We start from the raw sequence: 23,549 nt of genomic DNA, 5'->3' as shown, positions 1-23,549 counted from the left end.
GGGCCCCCATTTAAAAGCCTGCTTGAAAGTTAATTCAGGTGGGCAATCCCCCCACCAGACTGTTTCAGGTAAGAAATAGGTAGCCAGCAGTTGAAAGCCTCCCTCATCTTTCAGCAATTTCATTCCTTTTGATATTGAACAGCTACAGCGGCATGACACGGCTGGCCAAGTTCACCTCACTGCTGCAATTCAGAAAGTGCATCCTGATTGTCAGTAGCTGAACATACATCATGTAGCTACAGAGAGCCATCAGAATTTGCTCTATTAAAGAAATCTCAGGTGCCACTTGCATCCTGTCTGCGTGCCATTCTGCTAAATGACCATACATGCTCAGCATTCAAATGACTGTAAGGTTGACAGACAACTTCGGAGGGTCTAGCAGTGCAAGAGTAACAGGATTCTGAGGGTCAGATATTTCATATAGGAATTTTCTGGATAGCATTAACTCAATTCTCCCATTTTCTTCCACATTTATAGCCAGGCCCACTGGGTGCTGCTGCACAAATGCCCTTGTCAGCTGGCTCCGACCAGGCACTTCAGATGACTTTTCTTCAAGTAGGGTTCCCTCTAGTGGCAACTAGGGCAACATTCTTTTGCCTCACTGCACGCATCAGCATGTATGCTCATGTGCTGTCACGAACCCTTCATTGGTGAAAAATGGCATGAATATTTATACTTCCCTTCAGTTCATGTGAAATGGGTGTTTAATTCAGATGAATTATCTACTTTCATCTCATTAATCAATAGCCCTGAAACAAGGTGTCTGTTATAGCGTACTCTCAGAGGATGCCCTTGTAATCCCTTTGAAATGCCCCGCAAGTTCCAAGGACTTCAGGAAATCAGGAATTTGTGGACTGTCAACATACGTGTTGACAAGCCATCTGCGGGGACTCCGAAAAAGCAATCGCTGGCACAGAGTTGGGCTATTTGCCCAGCAACTGGCCAGTAATTGCCCACGCAAGTCTTACGATTTATGCAAGCATGTGAAGGGCCTGCTTGCATCAGCGTAAGGGGATATCTAAGCCTTAAATTAAACATTTTATACCCTAAATTATGCACGTTCACTTTATTAAATTGGTTTATGCAAATATTGGTCTGGATTACAGTCTTAATGATGTTTCAAATTATCAAAACATAAATTTTTATTGAGACTGGTGCAATGAATGAACATGAATAAAATTGCTATTCTGTACATTGTCTAATTATTAGATTTTGGGATTCCATTACATATCATTAGGGGATTCCCTTCATAAATGATTGCAATGGAATTCTCCTTTGTCATTGGAGGACCGAGGTCACATGATCTCAGGTACGCTTCCGAACCGCCTGTGTCCATGCTGCCCTCTGTCTCGAGGTCTGAGACTGCAACTCTTCGCAGCCTAGTACTCCAGAGGTACACCTCCGACTGCAATTTCTAGGCCAATATATTATTTGCAGGTCATAAGGGGAAACATTATATAAAACTTGTTAATGGCTTATCACTGCCGTCGCAATCTACTGAGGCTGTTTTTTTAAGAAAATCTCACCATCTTACGAATTTCAGACAAAAAGATTCTGTTTTTCAGTGCAGAATGCAAGCCAATGATTTAAAGTAATTGGAAGATCTTCAGCACTCAGCATTATTGCAATGGGAAATATTTAATGTAGATAAAGCCATACAATCAGTTTCCTTGTTTGTGGACTCTTGTGACTTCCGTGTGGTCTACCAACTGTCATTTCACTTTTACTAGTATTATGCCTGAGTGCAGTAAGGGGGATTAAAACATTCTGCACTTTGTTGCTGCTGCAGCCCTCAGAACTCACAGCTCTGTGCACGCAACTCCCAGAGCCAGCCAGCTCCAGAGATAGGAGCTTGCATCGCACACACAGTCGGGGCTGAATCAGGAATTATGCCAGGAATGAATGATGCAGTATGTGTCACTGTGCCTCTTCCAGAACTTTTACCCAGATTCAACAAAAACACAATCCGGTTGGTCAGCAAGCAGGCAACAATCCACATGACAAGAGCGTTGTCATGATATTGGTGCATTCTCCAGGTAGGAAAAGGGTTCTGGAAAACCAGGAAGAGCCTGGTATTGAAATGCTGTTCTCTACTTGTGTCTTGTTATAAGTGGATTAAGCAGGTGCCAAGGTTCTATCAAATCCAGTTTACAATAAACAGAAAGAAGGAAAATGGTCTCTCTATTCATTTGTGATTCTTTTACTTGCTTCAGACTGGAGGCGTTCTTTCTCTGATCGACTGCACCCTAATAGAAGAACCTGATTCAAGTGAAGATGAGTGTAAGTACACAATGATTACACACAGACTGCAGCAGTTCAAGAAGGCAGCTCACAATGACCTTCTCCAGGGCAATTAGGGATGGGTAATAAATTCTGGCCTTGCATCCCGTGAATGAATAAAGAAAAGTTAGATGTCCTGGATACTGTTTTTTTTCAATGATTTCCCAATTGGTTTTTACAATAGTAGAAATTATTCTTCATTTTAATAAGTATTACCTGGTTAAATCAAGAATTTGATTACAGACGAACATTATTTAAAAATAAATGTTTTAATCAGCCGGGTGTCTAATTTGTGCCCAATTTTCTTCATGTCGCTTAAGAGTCTCCAGAGCCGAAATGGCCCACTGCCCGAAATGGGGCGCACCCTCCATTTTTTAAAGCATGTGTTGCGGCGCAGATTCAGTCGATATTTGGGATTGAAAGGTTTTTTTTGCTCGGGGCAGATGTTGTGGCGGCTGAGGGCCAGAAGTGCCCTTGCTATGGGTCTGCCTCCCCGATCAGTCATCAACGCCGTGCTGATGGTGTCTCACCACTTCAGTTAAAGGGGAGAGCTGCCGTGAGCTCTGCATACTTTTAAGTTAGGTCCACTGGGCCAACATGGAGAGTTTCAGCCGGGCCAGCACCCAAGAGGGGTTGCCAGCCAGCCTGTTGGTAGCCCAGCCGAACCTGGGGACATAATTGTCAGGCTGACCTGGCAGTCAGCCGGCAAAAAAATTAACATGGCGACAGCGACAGTGCGCCCTCCCCTTTAAGGGCGGCCGGGACGCCATGCCACAGAGAATGCACCGACACAAAAAGCTGTCAGGGGCACCGACTGGCAGTGGGGCCGCTCCCACAGGGCAATACCGGGAAAGGGGCAATTTCGCGAGGTGGATTTCGTCCGGTCGGAAAGGGGATGGCGCGTGCATGCTATGGCGGGAAAATGGGCGGAGCGGCCCCGGACAGCACTCGAAACCTGAGGTAGGGTAATTTACGAAATGGCGGCCCCTCCGCGGAGAGTCAGCGGCCATTCCGCGGCGCCCCATGGCCGCTGCTTTCAGGCGGCCAGAAGCCTTATCAGGAGGGGCAATTATGGCCCCTCCAAATCAAGCTACTGAGAAATGCGCCTGTAAAATGTATTTTTACCCGATACAAGAGTGCATGCTGTCTTCCCATCAGAACACATCCAAGTCCAGGGAGATTGGGGGGGGGAAATTCCACAGTGCTGTTTTGACAGAAGCAGGCAGACCTTCCACCAGCTGCCAACCCCATTGCAAAAACCGGGGACAGGGCCATTCTAATAAGCCCATGCACGGGCTCAGTTCCACACCAAACAATGAATTCAGCCAGAGAGCCACTGGAAAAGTTAGACAGGATTCTTTTTACACATAGATTAGTGAAACTGTGAATAGTATAAACGGGTTTAAGAGCCAATTAGATGTGTTTCTGGAGAGAACCAATTGAGGTATGTGGTGAAAATATTGTTAGCTGGGATTGTGATCAATTAAATTTGTTCCAATTAACCAGTAGAGTGGCACAAGGCAAATTAAATCATTAACTGCTAAACTTTTTCACATGATATATATATAATTAGTGGTAATTTTACCCTTTAGAGTCAGCATGGGAAACCATGCGACTGCTTTACGCATGAAATTATTTTACATACTTTCTGTCCTATGTACCATTGACTTTAATTTTTACCTTTTAGCAAAAGGCTCTGGTCAAGTCTTTGGACATCTAGATTTCAAGATTGTGGTTGAGTCTGCTGATGGCCCACCATTCACAGTTGTGCTGTTAGCTCCATCTAGACAGGAAAAAGCTGCATGGACCAGTGACATAAGCCAAGTAAATAGCATTTAAATTGTTCCAAAATGTTCCATGTATTTCTTTAGAAAAATCTAAAGTTTTAAAGAAACATATGACCAATTTATCCTGATGAATTTACCAATTTATTAGGATATACTTTCAATTTATTTGACAAATTCTGTTGGAAAACAGTTCCATAACAATGGATCTCCGTTCACTTAGCATTGAAAAACAAGGGCAGGAAACTCCCTTTTGAAACAAGAGCAGGTGGCTGTTACACCTATCCCAGTGCCTTCCCGCGGGTTGTGATTTTAACCTGCTTTTTTGAGCAGGTGAGCGGGATACATGTCTGGAGGTAGCAGGTTCCACGTTTAAATATGCAGATCGTGCTCTGACAACATCACAGGATCCAATTGCAATTTTAACCCGAGGCCTGCGTGGGAATGCCTTCGTCCTTCCCCACCAGGCCAAACTGCCAGCAAGCGGATTTGGGCCCTGAAGAAGCCCATAAATGTTTATTTTTGTTCCTTTTGGAAAGGGAGGAACAGGAGTGCTACTTTGGATGCTACAAGAAAATCTTGGGCCTCCCCTACCCCGAATCTCTCTCCCCCTTCCCCATTGCAGTGATGCCCTCCAGACTCCCTCCTCCCCAACTCCCAACCCCGACTCATTTAACTGACTGGCAGTGTCCCTGTCGGCAGCCACCTGCCACCTGAAATTCTACTGCTAGCATTCCTCGCTGGGCTCGGGTGGAAGATTGACAGGTTAAAATCTCCCGGGCCCCAAGAGGCGAGATCTGGGTGGTTTCCCATTTACCTCAGCCCTCGCCCGCACAACTTCTGCCGGAATTAAAATCCGGGCTTTAAAGTCAGCTGTAATAGTTTTCACTACTACCAATCGTCTCCCTCCTCCCATTGAATGTATTACATTGCATAAATGCCAAAGGATATCTGAATGTGCTGACACTGTGGGATCAGTGCTCCAGGTGATTGATGGACAGAAGTCCCATCCCCAACACCATAAATGGCCCCGTTCATTTTCAGAGTTAGTGCTAAACACTGATGAAAGGATAACGTTGATATGCAATTATCCTTTTTTTGCAATAAGTGAAGTATTGGTAAATAAATGAATCTAATTTGAATTGAGGAATGAAGGGAAGTGCATCTGATTTTCGTGTGCTGAAGCAAAATGGAAGATCTAAAGATAAATCTTCAGGATCCACTGATCTGCCTATTTCACAATATGGTAGGGTGAGGGGCTGCATTGCACGATTAGGAATTCACTGCATGTTAATCATCAGCACAGGTATGGGCTTTTGCCATTAGTGACTGGAAGGGAGCGATTGTATTCTTGTTAACAGTTTTTATTTTATGTTCTACCCTATGTAGAGACCATTGTGTACTGCTTTTGGACACTTTTCTATGTTAAAGCTGCTATATAAATGCAAGTTGTTATTTGTTGTTGCCCTGATTCCTACAGCAATTTAATGGACCATCTCTATCAATGCCTCTGTTTATCTAATGGTTTGGGGACAGCAATTTCCATGGCATCTGTTTCTATGGTTGTGCCACATTCGTTTATAGACCTATTTCCCTAGTGGACTGGAGGGTGTTTGTTTCTTTGGCAGTTTATGTAGGCTGCTCCTTGTAACCTCTCACACACGCTTGATGGGTTTAGGTTCAACCCTACTACTGAGGTAGAAAATAAAATTAACCAAAAGAACGATCTTGTGATGTTTTTCATGTCCTGTAAAATGCTACTGGAGCCCTCAAAGGATTAGATGAGCATTATTAATTTTACGCTCTGGATTCTTTCCCCAAAATCTGAACTTCTGAAAGGCATTCGACAAAGTACCACATAATAGGCTTGCCAGCAAAGTTGAAGCCCATGGAATAAAAGGGACAGTGGCAGCATGGATATGAAATTGGCTAAGTGAAAGGAAACAGAGAGTAGTGGAGAATGGTTGTTTTTTCGGACTGGAGGAAAGTACACAGTGGTGTTCCCCAGGGGTCGGTACTAGGACCATTGCTTTTCTTGATATATATCAATGATTTGAACTTAGGTGTACTATTTCAAAATTTGCAGATTACACGAAACTTGGAAGTATAGTAAACAGTGAAGGGGATAGTGATAGACTTAAAGAAAGGGCGGACATGTGGCAGATGAAATTTAATGCAGAAAAGTTTGAAGTGATACGTTTTGGTAGGAAGACGGAAGAGAGGCAATATAAACTAAAGGGTATAAATCTAAAGAGGGTGCATGAACAGAGAGACCTGGGGGTATACATGCACAAATCGTTGAAGGTGGCAGGGCAGGTTGGGAAAGCCATTAAAAGAGCATATGGGATAGAAACATAGAAAATAGGAGCAGTAGTAGGCCATTTGGCCCTTCGAGCCTGCACCACCATTCAATATGATCATGGCTGATCCTCTATCTCAACACCATATTCCTGCTTTCTCCCCATACCCCTTGATGCCTTTTGTGTCTAGAAATCTATCTATCTCCTGCTTAAATATATTCAGTAACTTGGCCTCCACAATAGAAACATAGAAACATCCTGGGCTTTATAAATATAGGCATAGAGTACAAATACAAGGAAGTTACAATGAACCTTTATAAAACATTGGTTCAATCACAACTGGAGTATTATTGTGTCCAATTCTATGCACTGCACTTTAGGAAGGATGTGAAGGCTTTAGAAAAGGTGCAGAAAAGATTTACAAGAATGACTCCAGGGATGAGGGACATCAGTTACGTTGATAGACTGGAGAAGCTGGGGTTATTCTCCTTACAGCAGAGAAGATTGAGAGGAGATTTGATAGAAGTGTTCAAAATCATGAGGGGTCTGGTCAGAGTACATAGAGAGAAACTGTTCTCATTGGCGGAAGGGTCGAGAACCAGAGGATACAGATTTAAGGTGATTGGCAGAAGAATCAAAGGCGACACGAGGAAAAACTATTTTACGCAGTGAGTGGTTATGATCTGGAATACACTGCCTGAAAGGGTGGCGGAAGCAAATTCAATTGTGGCTTTCAAAAGGGAATTGGATAACTACCTAAAGGAAAAACATTTGCAGGGCTACGGGGAAAGGGCAGGGGAATGGGACTAGATGAAGTGCTCTTGCAGAGAGCAGGCACGGGTTCGATGGGCCGAATGGCTTCCTACTGTGCTGTTGTGATTCTATGATAAAATGTCTTTTTATTTCTAATCGTCTGGTTTTTGCATTTTCGCAGTGTATAGACAACATACGATGCAATGGTCTAATGACCAATGTATTTGAGGAATATTCAAAAGTTACTGTGCCTCACATGATCAGGTAAGTGTTGTCCACAATTTCTTGCGTTTCTTGCTAGGGTCATTTCCTGCAGGGAGTGCCAGATCATGGAATTACTGATTTATTTACATCTTCTTTCCTTACAACCCTCTTGCATGCAACAGTAAGCAAAGTAAGTAGCATGCGACATAAACAGAAAATGCTGGAAATACTCAAAGTCAGACAGCAGCTGTGGAGAGAGAAACAAAGTTAACTTTTCAGCCGTGTGACCTTTTGTCACACCTGGAAAATGTTAGAGTTAACATGTTTTAAGCAAGTACAGAGGCAGGGAATGGAGGTATGGGAGGAAAGAATAAGAGGGAAGGTTTGTGAGAGGGTAGAAGGCAGGAGTGATTAAATGTCTAAAGGGTTGATGGTGCAAGGCAAAGGAAGTGGTAATGGAAATAAAGAAACAAAAGATGGGATTAGAGGGGCTATAAATGGCAACGGCAGAATGGGATGGGAATTCCTTTGGTGGGTCTAATTCTGTTCCTTGATTTGGAGGAGGCAGATCAGTCTTTGAGAGGACAAGAAAGGAAGCGGTAACTGCAGGCCATGCATGAATGCACTTATCCTTATATCAGGACACATTTACTTACCCGGGCAGTCCTTCAACGGCATGTCAGAAGCTGGCTTTCAAATGATGTTGCATCTTGACTGTGTTGTTGTTATTATGTTGTACCATGACTGTGTGCCTTGCTGAGGTATGGCTATGTATGAAATACAATGACAGAGCTGTCAGGCTTGTAAGGGCTTGAAGGGAAAGGCATTGTGACATAGAATCTTGGCCCATCTATCTGTAACATGGTGCTGTTGGTAAGTCTTACCTTTTCAGATTCCTTAAAACCTGGCATCTTCTTCTGCATCTGTTTGCATGTCCTACAGATAGTCCTGGCTGTCATCTGCTGCCAGTCATGGTGGATTGGTATCCTCTGGTGAGGTATCCTGCAGCTTGCCCACGTGGCCAGATATTATGTCCACAATCACTCCGCCACAGACTAAGTTTTTAAACCCACTTTGAATTAGAGCTTGCAACCTTTCAGGGCTGCAAGCTCACTTGACATTCCCCACCACACATAGACACACACCCTGTGCATGAATCACATGCATTGCCTGAGCTAACAATATCCGGCAAGTCCAGGACTGTGAAATTTGATGTTATAGCACTGGCCGTTAAGGCCGGTTTTCTTGAAAAAATGGCAGCGGCCTCGCTTCTGTCCACTTCTGGTGCGGGACGTGGTGGCCGCCATTTTGGAGAGCTCGACAGCGCTGCGCCTCTTCAATGTAAATGTGCAGAGCGTAATCAGCATGTAACGTCTGAATTGACGCACGACTCCGATTTTGGACGTCGCCGTACTCCATACCGCCCTCTTCTAGCGACACACGGAAGAACGTGCGTGCAACAGTTGTACAGAAACTCTGTCAGCGCTACTTAAAGGGACACACACATCTTTCAGGCAAGTTTCGATTTCAGCTTATGAAGTCTCTTTTTATATTTTATTGGAGCATTGGCTTGCTGCAATACATTTAAAATGTTATTAAAGTGTGCAGAAAGTACTGTTGGATGCTTGCAAGACTTTGGATGTTAAAAGGAGCCCTCTGAGAACACCACTTTCTCACAGTCCTGGGGGCTCTAGTTTCAGTCCCTCTTGGGCTACAATATCACATGATGAAGCAGAGGCAGCAAAGGGGACAAGCTGCTCGCAGAGGGAAGCTGAAGAAATAGAAGAGGAAGAAGCAGAAGTAGAGGCAACCCAGACAACCTGTTTCTGGCTGGGATATCCGGAATCGAATCTTCCACCTGCAATACCAGTGACCACAACCCCAATTCCCCTTTCAACATTTTTCCCACACCTTACCTTCCCTCAGTTACTGACCATCACAGTGTCCTCTTGGCCATAATGCTGCAATAAAAACCAATACAAAGCAAACTTTCCAATCCAACTTTATCCATAGAATAAATCCAATATTACATTAAAAAATCAACTCATCACCCTTGTGCATTCCCTTAGTGACTATCTAATGTGTGCCTTTGCCTATCCTAGTGATGTTACGCAGTGCTACCCAAGTGGCTGCAGCATGGCTGGTGAAAGGCTGCTGACTTTCAATGGGGGACACTGCAGGTGGCCTTGCAGAATGATCTTGAGGAGCTGGTGGCCGGGAGGGTCAAATAGAGTGACAGTGTTTCTAATTCTACTTCTTCACTCTCCTCTTCATCCTCTTGGTCAACCACCAGGGGAAAATAGTTCACCTGCTTTCAAAAATGATAGCTTTGCTTTAAGAGAATGCAGCTTCGCTCCAGTGATGCTGCAGCAACATGACATTGGGCCTCCTGCTGAGTGCATAGCCTGAAGCAGTGCATTCGTCACTGGGCTGTGCTCTAAAATCATTCAAATCAGCAGCCAGCACCAAAATAATGTGCTGCCTGCACTTTGTAAATGGGCAAATCTCTCTCTGCAGTGCCACCGTCCATTTTTGGGCCTTATCGAATTTCTAGGTCCAGCTCTCTACCCTGCCAGCACACAGAGCATTCCACACATTGTGGTCCCAGCAGTTTGTACACTGGGGTTGCAATATCAGACCTATCTGAAAATAAAAATTACATACACAATAAATGGGAGGACACTGAGAAGTGTAGAGGAACAGAAGAACCTTGGAGTGCATGTCCACAGATCCCTGAAGATAGCAGAACAGGTCGATAAGGTAGTTAGAAAGAGATACGGAATGCTTTCCTTTATTAGCCGAGGCATATAACAAAAGAGCAGGGAGTTTATGCTTGAACTGTATAAAACACTGGTTAGGCCACAGCTCGAGTACTGCGTGCAGTTCTGGTCACCACATTACAGGAAAGATGTGATTGCATTAGAGAGGGTGCAGAGGAGATTTACGAGGATGAGGAAAGATTGGATAAGCTGGGATTTTTTTCTTTGGAACAGAAGAGGCTGAGGGGAGAATTAATTGAGGTGTACAAAATTATGAGCGGCCTAGATAGAGTGGATAGGAAGGACCTGTTTCCCTTAGCAGGGGGATCAATAACCAGGGGGCATAGATTTAAAGTAATTGGTAGAAGGATTAGAGGGGAGATGAGAAAAAAAATATCACCCTGAGGGTGGTGGGGTTCTGGAACTCACTGCCTGAAAGGGTGGTAGAGACAGAAACCCTCACCACATTCAAAAAGTACTTGGATGTGCACTTAAAGAGCCGTGACCTACAGAGCTACAGACTTAGTGCTGGAAGGTAGGATTAGTCTGGGTAGTTCTTTTTCGACCAACACGGACACGATGGGCTGAATGGCCTCCTTCTGTGTCGTAATTTTCTATGATTCTATAATCCAAGCAACCATACAATGTCTGTGTATATTCACTGTTAGAAAGACGATGATAGCTAATAAAACAAATCAATCTAAAGAAGATTTGATAACGATGAAATTAAAGCCACATGGTGCTGACATCATGGCAGTCAGTTAATCAGATTTACTGGCAGTGGGGAAATCATAAATAAACAAAGCACGTGAATTTGTTTACTGCTGTATTTAAGCATCCATCAATCAAGCCTGCAATCAATAGCTTTCTTATATTATTATACTCAATTAAATATCACTCACATATTAAAAAGGGTTTGTGAAATGAATGAACAAAATCATTACTTTCCTCAGATCTGATATCCGACTTCACAGCGATGATATCGATATCTGCTTCAGTAAGACACTGAACTCCTGCAAAGTGCCACAGATTCGCTATGCCAGTGTGGAACGGCTGCTGGAGAGACTGACTGATCTGCGCTTTCTCAGCATTGATTTCCTCAATACCTTCCTCCACACCTACCGCATATTCACGACTGCACTGGTGGTCCTGGAGAAGCTGACAGACATCTACAAAAAACCTTTCACCTCCATTCCTGTCAGGTAGGGCCTAACAAAGCAGGCTGTTGAATTTGATAACAATGTAGTTCATTTTAAAAACTTGTTTTTGGGATGTGGGTGCCCCTGACATGGCCATGCTTATTGCCCATGGCATAGTTGTTCTGAAATGGTGGTGATGGTGGGCCTTCTTGAACTTCTGCAGTCCCTGTGCTCCCATAATGTTATTAGGTAGGGAATTCCAGGATATTAGCTAATCGACAATAAAGGAACAATAAAGGACTTGGGGGCCGAAATTCACCCCCACCGGAAACAGGGTGCACCTACTGTTTTTGAGCTGTTTTCACTGCCGCGGTGGATGCGGTGGCCTCTTGCGCGAAATTCAACTCTTGGTCTTTTTTTTCCGAGCAGGTCAGAAGTCGGTTATAATGGGGGTGGAGAGCAGAAGATCAGTCATCTGAGGGGCGGGTGTACTGTCATCGTGCTGGCATGTCACCACGTCACTCCCCTTCACTTAAAGGGGAGAGCAGTTGCGAACCCTGCAATTCTTTTAGTTAGGTCCACTGGGCCACCAGGGAGTGTTTCGGCCGGGCCAGCGGCCTGGAATCCAAGAGGAGTTGCCAGGCTGCCTGTTGGCGGCATAATTGCCGGGCCAACCTGCCGGTCTGCCGACAAAAAAAAAATGCCGGCCGCAGCAGTGCGCCGTCCCCTTTAATGACGGCCGTACCGCCATTTTGCACAAACTGCAAACACAGTGCACCGACAGAACCTGGAGGTGAGGGCAATCCTATGGCATTGTTAAAGTAACCTGTGGTGGGTTACTGCAGCACATCGTGTAAATTGTACACACTGCAGCCACAGTGATGGATGGGATAGACATTGAGTCCAGTGGTAGTGGCGCTCACCAAGTGAGCTTCTCTTTCCTAGATGGCATTGAACTTCTTGAGTGTTGTGGATGCACCTATTCAGGCAAGTGGTGAGTATTGCATCACACTCCTGACATGAGCCTTGTAGATGGTGGGTGGAGAGGCTTTGCGGGATCGGGAGGTGAGCCACTTGTCGTAGAGTACCCAATATCTGGCAGCAGGAGCCGGGAGCTCAAAAGGAGCTCCAACCAGCGCCGGCCTAACTAGTGTTTTATACAGTTCTACCATAACCTCCCTGCTCTTATATTCTATGTCTCAGCTAATAAAGGAAAGTATCCTGTAAGCTTTCTTAACCACCTTATCTACCTATCCTGCTACCTTCAAGGATCTGTGGACATGCACTCCAAGGTCCTGCTGTTCCTCTACATTTCTTAGTATCCTACCATTTATTGTGTATTCTCTTGCCTTGTTAGCCCTCCCAAATGCATTACCTCACACATCTCAGGATTGAATTCCATTTGCCACTTTTCTGCCCACCTGACCAGTCCATTGATATCTTCCTGTAGTCTACAGCTATCTTCCTCACTATCAACCACACAACCAATTTTTGTATCATCTGTAAACTTCTTAATCATACCCCCTACATTTGAAGTCTCAATCAAAAGCAAAAGGTCCTAGTACTGAGCCTTGCAGAACCCCACTGGAAACAGCCTTCCAGTCATAAAAACACCCATCAACCAGTATCTTTGCTTCCTGCCATTGAGCCAATTTTGGCTCCAACTTGCCACTTTCCCTTGGATCCCATGGGCTTTTACTTTTTTTACCAACCTGCCATGTGGGACCTTGTCAAATGTCTTGCTAAAATCCACGTAGACTACATCAAATGCACTACACTCATTGACCCTCTTCGTGACCGCCTCAAAAAATTCAACTGCGTTAGTGAGACACGACCTTCCCTTAACAAATCCAGGCTGACTGTCCTTGATTAATCCGTTTCTTTCTAAAAAATGATTTATACTGTCCCTCAGAATTTTTACCAATAATTTTCCAATCCCTGAAGTTAGGCAGACTGACCTGTAATTACTCGGTCTAACCCTTTCACCCTTTTTAAACAATGGCACAACATTAGCAGTCCTCCAGTCCTCTGGCACCACACCTCTAGCCAGAGAGGTTTGGAAAACGATGCTATTTCCTCCATTGCCTGTCTTAATAGCCTGGGATACATTTCGTCCAGGCCTGGTGATTTATCTACTTTCAAAGATGTTAAACCTCTTCCTCTCTCTCTATATTTATCCCATTCAATATTTCAACTCTTCCTCCTTAACTTCAATCTCTGCATCATCTCGTTCTTCTGTGAAGAGAGATGCAAAGTATTCATTAAGAACCATACCCACATCTTCTGTCTCCACACATAGGTTACCTTTGTGGTCTCTAATAAGCCTACTCTTTCCTTAGTTATTCTTTTGCTCTTTATGTATTTATGAAACATCTTTGGGTTTTCCTTGATTTAACTTGCCAATATTTTTTCATGCTCGCTCTGTGTTTTCCTAATTTCCTTTTTAATTTTACCCCTGCACTTTCTATACTCCTCTAGGCTTTCTGCAGTATTGAACCCTCGGTATCTGACAAAGCTTCCTTTTCTTTCCTTATTTTACACTATATGCTCCTTGACATCCAGGGGGCTCTAGATTTGGGAATCCCACCCTTTTTCTTTGTGGGAACGTATTTGCTCTGACCCTCACTATCTCCTCCTTGAATGCCTCCCACTGCTCTGTCGCTGATTTATCTACAAGTAGCTGTTGCCAGTCCACTTTTGCTAAAAGTTCTGCAGAACAAAGATCCAAGAGAACAGAGGATCTGTAAAGTGTTTCCCACAATACAATGTGCATACCACCTATGAATGTAGCACTGCTTCTAACATGCAGTACCCTTTGGGTGTCAATGTTACTTGACTGCTCACGACTGATTGGGAAGCACTGCAATCATGCCTAGTGTAAGAAGAAATAGCTAGTGGGAGGGTGATCAGGACGCACTACATGCTGTGTCCACTAAACTGGGTTCAGACTGCCCAAACTCCTTTATGTAGGACTATTAGAGCTATTATAGAAAGGAGTTACATCTTATGAGCTAGGCTTACATTCAGGCCCATAAACAGAGCTGATATTCTTTTGGGTGAATTAACAATTCATGTTATATCATGTAGGGCTAGTAAACTTCATCAGAAAATGCACCATATGTTAGCTATTGATTTACTAAAATGTTATATATATTAAGCCAACAAATAAGTTCAGAACAAGGTGACTGCCGAACAAGTGGTTTATGTGTAACTTATCTAAATATTTAATTTTGACAATTGACAGTTATCATTTTGTACAGTGAGATATATCCTGGAGTCCTGTGGCAATTGGATTGCTTCAATTATTCAATTCAATAAATTCCCTTTTCATTCATAGGTCACTGGAACTGTTTTTTGCAACTAACCAAAGCAACAGATCTGAGCACATGAATGATGGGAAGTCCCCAAGACTGTGTCGGAAATTTTCTTCGCCTCCTCCACTATCTTTCTCTCGGACGTCCTCTCCTGTCCGAACTCGGAAACTTTCACTCAGCTCCCCTGTGAATTCTAGAATAGGAGCTCTTGACCTTTCCACATCCTCCGCATCTAGTACTTCTACCTGTGCTTACAGCCCAGCTACCTCTCCACCTCCTCTAGCGAGCAAAATACCACTGGATCTGAGCAAAGGTCCCTCATCCCCAGACCAGTGTCCTCTCTCTGCAGAGGAAGATTCAGAGTATCCCCGCATTGATATATGCAGCAAGTTAAGAAGAAGCATCAGGAGAGGTACAGAAAATACTTTACTTATTTGTTATTATTAGATTTTGTCCCTTTTCAATGATAATTGCTTGTCTATTTTTTCTGCTAGTTTTCTCTCTTTATGTTGTATCCTTTGAGGCTACTCACCAATACATATTCTCCAAACAAGAGAGTGGGAAAGTCCTGATTACAGACTTTGTCATGGCCTTTAATGTTGTTGTGCGATAGGTCAACAAATGGGTTAAGTTGAATGGTCAGTTTAAAAAAAAATATTTGTTTCCTTTTTATCCCTTCACTAAGCTAGTATAAGCTACCTGATTATCTAGGATTGTAGGATGGCCTACCTATGGACATCTCCATGGACAAGGCTAATCCTTAGCAAACTACCAGGAGGTTGCACCTTAGCAAAGTGGACAGGTTTCCCTCGCTCTTCCAAATGACTCAGCGGAGATGGTCAAATTCATCCATTGTCCCAAGAGCTGAGGAAGGTTACCTGACTAAATTTAATGGGTTTACCTGACAGGCAGGCCTGGAACATAAATGCATAAGACTTTGGAGGCAGGGCTGTGCTGCAGTGCATTGCTGGACAACCATACATCCTGCTGCTCTATTATCAGGAAGGTGGTGGTGGTCTAGGCTAAGGCAGCTATGATGTATCACTTTTGAGAAAGGATGTTGTTCTCCAGTAAGAGCTATCATTCTGTGACCCAACCAGTAATTGAGAAACCCCAGTAGGAATATGTCAGGTAATTTACACGGTCAAACAGGCACGTGTTTTTTTTTAATGCAACAATTGATTGGCAGAATTGTGTTAATATTGATCAGCAACTATTTAGGATCATTTTACAATGTTCATTTTTAATGTATTTTAATTAACTTCATTTTAGCGGTGATCCATCTTTATTATTTGCATTGTATGTTTGTTTGCTATTGATGTCATTAATTGAACAGTGGAAGTAGTTGCAAGCCAGTCAGAGGTCAGAGGTCAGTAGTAAAATTAAAAGAAAATATGAGGTGCCCCTTGAAGAGGTTGATGCTTAAAATCTTTCACAGTCCAATTATGACGATAGAGAGGTTTTCAGCTTATTGTTATCTTTCAACATTCTCTCCAATTTGCTCCAATATCAGAGGTACAACTCTATTAAAATATTATTTCACAGTACTTGTTACAGGGGGGGAACTTAATGCAAATAAGCTAACAGTTTGGAAAAAAATTGAAATAGCAATATTTTTGTCAAAACTTACTACCACTTTAGAAAAAAGTTTTAAAAAAACATTTAAGAGACCATCTCTCGGACTTGCCTAGATAGGTGCATTTACTGTGCTTATTAATTGGGCACCATCTCTGGGATTTTATGTCATTACCTACAAGATCTAAGATTTTTTGTTTGCGTTGACATTTTAAAAAGCCTCTGGACCTGATCATTACCTGAGTTTGTTAGTCCTGATATTATGCAACTCAAATGTATTACAACTCTCTATGATGTAAGCAAATAGAACTTAACTCTAATTGCTGGATTGGTATTCTGGATTTAGTTTTTGCTCTTGTTTTCAAATTGACCCACCCTACTTCATCACTCCATGGCATTTCCTCCCCTTACTGCTCCAAACTCAGCCCTACTCCAATATGCACCCTCCACACTTCCAACTGTGGTCTTCACCTTATTGTTCTGCACAGTAAGCTTAAAAAGAAAAAAAGACTTGCATTTATATAGTGCCTTTCACAACCTCAGGATATTCCAAAGTTCCCCTAGTACGACACTCATCTCCACTCCCGTAAGTCCAAGGGATGCAGACTTGAACGTTTATGGCAGACTACTGGTTTAGCCATTCATTGCCAGATTTAGATGGATCACATAAAGCACTATCAGGACCTGCTCTCCTCTGTCAAAACTGCTCACTATTCCAGGATCATCCTGGAATGTAAAGATAACCCCAGCTTTTCTTCACTACAACCCGTCTTCTTAAACCCCTCTCCCCTGCCTCCACCACCCTCACCTCCAACAACAAGTGTGAGGAGCTATTGGACTTCCTTGTCATTAAGACTGCGCCCATCTGTTCAGCTGCATTTGCTGCTTCTCTCCCTGCCCCTAACTCACCGGGTCAAACTGCCCCTAAGGTTTCACCCACTACCCCAGCCCTGAACTCACATCTTTCTCTAGTTTCTCCACTCATGCCCTCTCTGAGCTCATCTTGTCCACAAGACCCACCTTCTGCTGCCTCGATCCTATTCCCACCAAACTGCTGACCACCCAACTTCCCTTCCTGGCCCCCATGTTAGCTGATATTGTTTGCGGTTCCTTCTTCTCAGGTACTGTCATCCTCCTCTTCAAATCCGTTGTCATTGCCCCTCTCCTCAAAAAACCCACCCTTGACCCTTCTGTCTTTGCAAACTACCGGCCCATCTACAACCTCCCTTTCCTCTCCAAAGTCATTGAACATATTGTCACTTTCCAAATTTGTGGCCATCTTTCCCGCAACTCCATGTTTGAATCCCTCCAATCAGGTTTCCATCCCTGTCACAGTACTGAAACGCCCCTTATCAAAGTCACAAATGACATCCTATGTGACTGTGACCATGGTAAACTATCCCTCCTCATCCTTCTCGACCTGTCTGCATCCTTTAACATGGTTGACCACTCCATCCTCCTCCAACACCTCTCCTCTGTCGTCTAGCTAGCTGGTACTGCACTCGCCTGGTTCCATTCTTATCTATCCAGTTGTAACCAGATAATCACATGCAATGGCTTCCCTTCCCACTCCTGCACCGTTACCTCTGGAGTCCCCCACTGATATATTCTTGTCCCCCTACTGTTTCTCATCTACACGCTGGCCCTCGGCGACAGCATCCAAAAACACATGTACGCTGACGATACCCAGCTCTACCTCATCACCACCTCTCTTGACCGCTCCATTGTCTGTGATTTGTCATACTGCTTGTCTGACATCCATTCTGGATGAGCAGAAATTTCCTCTAACTAAATAGTGGTAAGAACAAAGGCATTGTTTTCTGTCTTCGCCACAAACTCTGTTCCCTAGTCACTGACTCCATCCCTCTCCCTAGCCACTGTCTGAGGCTGAACCAGACTGTTTGCAACCTTGGTGCTATATTTAACACAAGATGATCTTCTGACCAGATATCCGTTCCATCACCAAGATTGCCTATTTCCACCTCTATAAAATTGCCTGACTCTGCCCCTGCCTCAGCTCATCTGTTGCTGAAACCCAAATCCATGATTTTGTTACCTCTGGACTTGACTATTCTAATGCTCTCCTGGCCAGCCACCCATCTTCCACCCTACATAAACTTAAGCTCATCCAAAACTCTGCTGCCCTTAACCTAACTCGCACCAAGTCCCGTTCACCCATTACCCTGTGCTCACTGACCTACATTGGCTCTTGGTGTGGCAACACCTTGATTTTAAAATTCCCATCCTTGTTTTCAAATCCCTCCATGGCCTCGCCCCTCCCTATTTCTTTAACCTCCTTCATCCCTATAACCATCCAAAATCTCTCCGCTCCTCTAATTCTGGCCTCTTGAACATCCCCGATCTTAATCACTCCACTATTGGTGGCCATGCCTTCAGCTGTTTTGGCCCTAAGCTCTGGAAATCCCTCCCTAAACCTCTCTACCTCTCTCTCCTCTTTTAAGATGCTCCTTAAAACCTACCTATTTGAGCAAGCTATTGGTCATCTGTCCTCAAATCTTTTGTGGTATTGTGTCAAATTTTGCTTGATAACGCTCCTGTGAAGCACCTTGAGACATTTTATTACCTAAAAGCACTATAAAAATGCAAATTGTTATTTTTTACAGCCAATAAAGTACTTTTGAAGTGTAGTTACTATTTTAATGCAGCAGCAAGGCCCCACAAACAGCAATTTGATAATGGCCAGATAATCTGTTTTAGTGATGTTTGTTGAGGGACAAATATTGGGCAGGACCTGGCAAGAACTGCCCTGCCCTCCTTCTAAATAGTGCCATGGGATCATTTATGTCCACCAAAAGACGGCACCTCCAACAGTGCAGCACCCGCTCAGTACTACACTTGAATCCTTACCCTTCTGACTCAGAGGCGAGACTGCTACCACTGAGCACGGCTGACACCTTTAGTCAGCCACTATGCCACTACACTCTGGGACCCTCTCCCTAAATCCATGCAACTCACCACCTCTCTCCACACTTTCAAAACCTACCTCTTCAACTCGCAAAGTAATTAGCTAAGTAATTATTCTAACAAACCTTGCGATGCTCCTCCACCTGACATGATTGTATAATCCTTGTGCTTACATCACAGTGGGGTTGTAAGGCCTTTCCTTTGCATTTTCCATACAGCTTTTTACAAACACACACACTCAAACATTTATCATAAAAAAGCCTAAAGTTTTTGAGAAAAATGTTCACATTGTTCCTTTTAAAAAATGAATTAACACTTCACGCTTGGCATACTCAGGGCTGCGACAGAAATATTGTGTTAGAAACATTCCCCTCAGCCAACAACTGCTCAGATTTAATGGTAAGATGTGTCTACAATCTTTAAATAAGCCACTCAAAGTAGTGTATTATACGTAGGAGGGTTCTAAAGGCTGGAGCCCAGCGATGGGAGTCAGGCACATCTGTAGATTAACAAAGCTTTAGTTTCCTAGTTTATGACAGTCGGGGTGAATTTCCTCAGTGCTTTTCTTGTTCGGCTGCTGTAACTATAGGGAAAGTTCAGCCCAAATCCTGTTTACAGCAGTGGAGTGGGAGAAGACTCAAGGAAGTTCGCTCCCATTGTTTCAGACTATTGGTTGGATTGGTGCCTTATAATCTGTACAGGAGTGTGAACTTTCCCAATATTCATTTTAAAAATAACCGGCAATACTGCAGGTCCTGTTGCAGAAAATTAATAAATAGCAGCAGGTCCTAGGGGAAAAATCCAATATTGCCCACAAAACCAACATTCGTTCGAGCCATACATCTTTAATCAGCAACAGAAGCAAAAGACTCTAATAGCAGGGCAAAGAATTCACTTCCTGAAATATATTATAAAGCAGGCAGTGATCTAGTTGTAGGGTTCAGATGACAAGCATAAACTGCTCAAGCTCTGCCCTCATGGTTTAGGACAATCATTTGAACCCCTCAATGTGACCACAGCCTTGCAATTCACTGAGGGGTACCGATTATCCTCTCTGTGCACTTGTTTATTATTTTGTTCTCAAATGTATTGTAAAGAAATAGTATGGACTTGCTGGCTACCAATGACACCATTTGGGATCATCCTCACTGGTAGGTCAGGTCCCAGGAAAATGCCAGATGGTGTTTTTATTGTAGCTGTTCAGATTGGATGCGGGCGATGACAAATAACATCACAGCTGTAATGCATTATGCATAGAAAATTGCATTAATCTCTTAGAGACCCTGGTGACATTTTTTGAGCCATATCTCAAGTTCCATCAAAATGAGACTGCACTGTGAATGGGGACAGCCTATACACAAGCCCCGTTCACACAACATTGCATTACTGATCGTCTTTTGTGAATTGTAAGAGGCTGCTTTTGCATCTATTTTATTAGCGTTAGTCTAGCTTGCTAACTTAATCACAGATTTTGTATGATGCAATTTGATATTTGACTAAGTAGAGATTGTATTTGATTATACACTTGCAATAAGAAGTTATCAAGAAGACCATAGATTCAGAATTCTGTCTTGCTAGTTTTTTTTCCAATACTGTAAACAGTGTCTCAGATCAGGAATCTTCCATCCAATCACTTGTACCTGGTGTAGTAACTCAGTTTATCTAGTTCACAAATGGTTTCCACAGCTGCCACCTCCTCTTCCTTACTTGTTCAATCATCTGATAATCTCAGGCATGCTGCTCACTCTTCATTCCCTACAGTTCAGTTGCTGGCTGACCTGAGTATTTTTTCATTTCCTATCTACTCAGGCAACATGTAGGTTTCATCTTCCTCCTGGACTTTAGATTCATAACACTCTCCTGGTACTTTCTATGTTTGCTTAGTACCCCGATAGCTTAGTGTTTCTGAGTTTCCACCCTGATATTCATCTATTACCTTTACCAACTTTTAATCATTCTCACTCAGCTATTTAGCTATATCTACCTCTCCTTTGCTCAATTGACTGTTGACCGCCTGACAATGGATCACAATTATATACCTCCCTAGCTCTGGTTGCCTGTATTTATTGATTACCTTCTGTGTGGTCACTTGCCACAGGGTTGTTCCTGCTGGGGACACTTTACTACCTTAAAGGCACTATATAAATGCAAGTTGTTGTTTTTCTAGCATTGGGCTTTGATTCACTACTCTCCATGTGTTTTGCCAGCATGGGGCTGTATCTTGCTACCCTATATATTCTCACTACCTTGCGTGCATTGTTAGCAAAGGGCTGTTATTGATGCCCAGGTGTCAGAATCGCTTTCTATTTTTACCAGTTAAATTCAGTCAGACTGTATACTCTTGTTAGCCCACCAAATTGGTGGTCTTAAATGATTTTGTCAAACTGTCCCATATCTATGATGATTCCCATATTCAGCGAATGTAACGGGTCTCAATAATTCTAAGGTAAGAAAACAGCAAACTCTATTAATCTATAGAGCTTTGTATTGATGTTTTTCTGCCTGCTTTCAAATTTTCGCTAAAAATTATAGAGGGCTATTTTTAAACAAATAATCCAAATGCTATTTTCCTCTTTCCTGCACATAACAGCCAGTTGGAAGCACTGTTTGCATGAAATTCATACTGTGGATGGTCGAGAGTGAGAGACAAGGGGAAGTAGAGAGAAGCAAAGGTAGAAAAAGACAAATAGGGAGAAAGAGACTGAACAAACCTGAGAAAAGACATAAGTGTGGAAAGAAACAAGTGAGATACACACACAGGCAGACACATAAGCAGAGCAGAGAGAGAAAGAGAAAAAACAAGTGCAAAAAAGAATACCTAACCGGACTAGTCTGCTGTTGGCCGATTACAGAGTCAAGCATAATTTCTGGGCCTGTGAAAGAGTTTGTGATGACAGCAGCTTGAGTACAGCAGGGAGTGTGGCAATTTAAGTTGAAGATAGGAGTAGAGAGGAGTAAAGGAACAGCAGCCACAATTTTTCACTTTGGTGGGGGTGTAAGATGGGTGATATAGGATCAGCCACCCGTTATATACCCTGCCCAATTTTCCTTTCTATTAATTTCTATTATATTATATCGCCCTGTAATCTACATTGCTGGCATTTGTAGTTCCTCATACCAGGCAGCATCCGAATGAATCGGCTTTGGACCTTCTCTAAAGCCTTAATATACTTCCTTTAGTGTGGAGCCCAATACAGCACATCATCATTGCATATCACAGAACAATATTACTGCATCATTTGCATGTAAACAATGCAAAAATGTTTGCTAAGCTCTTTTTCATGAAGACGGTGCCCTATTAAGCATTTGAGATTTCAGGGATATCTGTTTTTTTCTCCTGTTCTACCACCTTCTACGTAGGCTACCAGATAATGCTGAAGCAGATCTCTTTGGCCGAGAAGGATCATGCCAGGCATCCTCACCTATGTGAAGACCAAACCTACTGAATGGTCTATTTACTGTCATTCTTGATTTACTGTAATGTTCATAAATGAGAAGACAGAAGTGCCCAGTATATTTCAAAACAAACATTTATTTTATTACAAGCTAATTGGTGGAAGGTTGTGTGTGTGCGATGAGGCTTGGGTTAAGGAGTGTGAACATAAGAATATAAGAAATCAGAGCAGGAGTAGGCCACATGGCCCATTGAGCCTGCTCCACCATTTAATATGATCATGGCTGATCGATCATGGACTCAGCTCCACTTCCCTGCCCGCTCCCCATAACCCTTTATTCCCTTATCGCTCAAAAATCTGTCTATCTCCGCCTTAAATATATTCAATGACCCAGCCTCCACAGCTCTCTGGGTCAGAGAATTCCACAGATTTACAACCCTCTGAGAGAAGAAATTCCTCCTCATCTCAGTTTTAAATGGGCAGCCCCTTATTCTGAGACTATGTCCCCTAGTTTTAGTTTCCCCAGGAGTGGAAATATCCTCTCTGCATCCACCTTGTTGAGCCCCCCTCATTATCTTATATGTTTTGATAAGATCACCTCTCATTCTTCTGAACTCCAATGTGTATAGGCCCAACCTACTCAACCTATCTTCATAAGTCAACCCTCTCATCTCCAGAATCAACCTAGTGAACATTCTCTGAACTGTCTCCAAAGCAAGTATATCCTTTCGTAAATATGGAAACCAAAACTGCACGCAGTATTCCAGGTGTGGCCTCACCAATACCCTGTATAACTGTAGCAAGACTTACCTGCTTTTATACTCTATCCCCTTTGCAATAAAGGCCAAGATTCCATTTGCCTTCCTGATTATTTGCTGTACCTGCATACTATCCTTTTGTGTTTCATGCACAAGTACCCCCAGGTCCAGCTGTACTGCAGCACTTTGCAATCTTTCTCCATTTAAATGATTTTGATTTTTTTTCTGCCACAGTGCATGACCTCACACTTTCCAACATTATACTCCATCTGCCAAATTTTTGCCCACTCATTTAGTCTGTCTATGTCCTTTTGCAGATTTTTTGTGTCCTCCTCACACATTGCTTTTCCTCCCACCTTTGTA

At 43.1% G+C, this 23,549-nt stretch overlaps 1 protein-coding gene across 1 annotated transcript in view; it reads left to right on the top strand.

Moving 5' to 3' along the window:
• The window catches only part of rasgrf2b (Ras protein-specific guanine nucleotide-releasing factor 2b), a 404,619-nt gene that overhangs the window by 241,283 nt on the left and 139,787 nt on the right, over window positions 1-23,549 (top strand). Inside the window, exons 11-15 of the mRNA XM_070867471.1 lie at window positions 2,214-2,280; window positions 3,968-4,104; window positions 7,299-7,381; window positions 11,034-11,282; window positions 14,557-14,945. Of these exons, the coding sequence (XP_070723572.1) occupies window positions 2,214-2,280; window positions 3,968-4,104; window positions 7,299-7,381; window positions 11,034-11,282; window positions 14,557-14,945 (925 nt within the window). The remainder of the gene's footprint in view (window positions 1-2,213; window positions 2,281-3,967; window positions 4,105-7,298; window positions 7,382-11,033; window positions 11,283-14,556; window positions 14,946-23,549) is intronic.

The sequence above is a fragment of the Pristiophorus japonicus genome, chromosome 1 (genome assembly GCF_044704955.1).
Source record: "Pristiophorus japonicus isolate sPriJap1 chromosome 1, sPriJap1.hap1, whole genome shotgun sequence".
NCBI classification, from domain to species: domain Eukaryota; kingdom Metazoa; phylum Chordata; class Chondrichthyes; family Pristiophoridae; genus Pristiophorus; species Pristiophorus japonicus.
This window is presented reverse-complemented; position numbering and strand designations above follow the sequence as displayed.